Consider the following 2,285-nt stretch of genomic DNA (forward strand, 5'->3'; position numbering starts at 1 on the left):
CACTGCTCTCCCTATGCATTGCTGGCAGGCCCCAATAAGACCTGCTGGGTCTTCCAGCATGACAATCACTCAAAAATGTACAGCCAGGGAAACTGAGAAGTGACTCCAGAAGGAACATTTCTAAGTCCTGGCATGGCCCAGACAATTTCCAGACCTTAAACCCAGGAGAAAATGTTTGGAGTGAGCTGAAAGTCCATGTTGCCCAGTGACAACCCCGAAACCTGAAAGATATTTGTGAAGATATCAGTATGGAGGAGTGGGCCAAAATCTCTACTGCTTGAAAGCCTGGTCAAGAATTGTATGAAAAATCTAATCTCTGTAATTGTAAACATCTTTACCATATATTGAGTGCCATTTTCTATCATATGTTTATTTTATGCAATAAAATGCAAATCAAAGACAGCACAATGTAATTTTTTGCATTTTTTTAAGATTGCGTCTTTCATCATTGAGGTGTACCTAATGAAGATTACAAACCTCGGAGACTTGGCAATGTATCAAATGCCTTATATCATAGGTTGAGATTGTTAAAAACAATTACATTATTAATTACATTTTTTTTTATACTAAATAAATATGACATTTTTTTTGTTGTTATTTCAAGTGTTTTTTTTTTTGGGAGGGGGGTTGGGGGGGTTTACATTAACCAAAACTACAGATGGAAGTTTACTGCATTGACTCTTTTGAACCCCACAGACAAACACGTTGAACAGAGATCCTGTAGATCTGCAGGAAAGATGATTCAGAGAAGCGAGTTGGAAAAGAGGGCGTGTCCTGCAAAGGCTCCTTTACTATGGGGGTAGAAAAAAAGAAACCACCTTAGTCAGGTTTTACTGCGAGTCCTGTGAGCACACAAAGGAGGAGAGAAGCATTTATGAGAAAGAAGATTTCCCTGTGTCACCTTATCCCTGGACAACATGGCACGGAATAAACTGAGTAAGGCTACGTTTAATCAACAGTTTGTTTGTTGATGATCCAGTGTTTGTGTGTGGTTTGCTCCTTTGTTCTTGTAAACTGAGCTGAAGTAAAACAACCACCGGACGGGACTGCAAATGCTTTCATTATTGGTTAACTACACAAATAATTCATGTTAACTTTTGGAGCTGAAAGTGTTCACACCAGGTTTTTATTGTTTATATCTTCCATCTTTGCTAGCTGGATTAAAGTCACATGTAGCCACGCACAGATAGGGATCACTTCTCCTGGTCGAACCTGAAAAACCTGTTTGTCAAAGGCTGCTCTGACTGTGGGTACATTGTCCATTACGACGAGGCAACAATGTGCACTTAAAGTCAGAGATAAAGTAGTGACAGATACTGACAGAAAAAATCTCAAACTAAAATTACAGAAATGTAACCAATGTTTGACTGCTTTGGCTGAAAAATGCGTGGTTTCATATGCAATGCAGTCAGCGTAGATTTTTTCTTATGGAATCTGTTCAGTTTGGCAGATAATCTTTTTCTGAACATGTCTGAAACCCTAAAAGCTGAAGGAAAACATAATTATGAAGTATAAAAACACATAAGTTAATATTGATGTCTTACTGCAGGGGTCCCCAAACTTTTTCCTGAGGGCCACATAACTTTTCCCTTCTCTGGTGGGGGGCCGGAGTCAGTTTGTAACAGAAAAAGTGTGACGATTGCAGGAGTGCCTAAATGTAAAAATGTATTGTTTTCCAGAAAGCACAATCAAATAACATTCTCTGGGTTCTTCACAGAACAAAAGTCAAGAAATAAATAATAACGCTATTAATGAAATAAATAATAACCAAATAACTCTCTCTGGGTTCTTCACAGAAAAAATCCAGGAAGGATTATAGTCCGTATTTTCCGAACTATGAGTCGCACCGGACTATAAGCCACAACCCCAAAGTTTTTTTTTTTTTAACCAGTAAACATACACATACCACTCCAGGTTTTCCACAACGATGCAGCAGCAGCAGAGGGGGGCGGACACCCAACATTTGAGTCATAACAGGTCAATTGAATATCACATTTATTAGGGTTGAAAAAGAAAAGTTGCCAAATTTAGATTTAACTGAACTAATTATAACAGTTTCCGAACAGTAACTGTAACAGTAAAAGTGCTGATCCTTCGTTTCTGCTACTAGCATGTGCTAAATGAAAATGGTCGCCTTCTTCTTCTTCTTCTCCTTCTTTTTCTTCTTCTTCTTCTTTAGATCTCAACAGCAGCTTGCATCCATTATTGCTGCACTACTGCCATCTACTGGATCCTAATATCTATACCTCAAATTCTCATAATGATAATCCATCCATCCATCCATC

General features: G+C 38.4%; 1 protein-coding gene across 1 annotated transcript in view; it reads left to right on the plus strand.

The window, feature by feature from the left end:
* The first annotated feature begins 793 nt into the window (after window positions 1–793).
* The window catches only part of LOC103130473 (uncharacterized), a 4,102-nt gene continuing 2,610 nt past the window's right edge, over window positions 794–2,285 (plus strand). Inside the window, exon 1 of the mRNA XM_007541871.2 lies at window positions 794–936. Coding sequence (XP_007541933.1) covers window positions 918–936 — 19 coding nt within the window. The 5' untranslated portion in view covers window positions 794–917. The remainder of the gene's footprint in view (window positions 937–2,285) is intronic.

Source organism: Poecilia formosa, unplaced genomic scaffold, assembly GCF_000485575.1.
Source record: "Poecilia formosa unplaced genomic scaffold, Poecilia_formosa-5.1.2 Scaffold638, whole genome shotgun sequence".
Lineage (NCBI taxonomy): Eukaryota > Metazoa > Chordata > Actinopteri > Cyprinodontiformes > Poeciliidae > Poecilia > Poecilia formosa.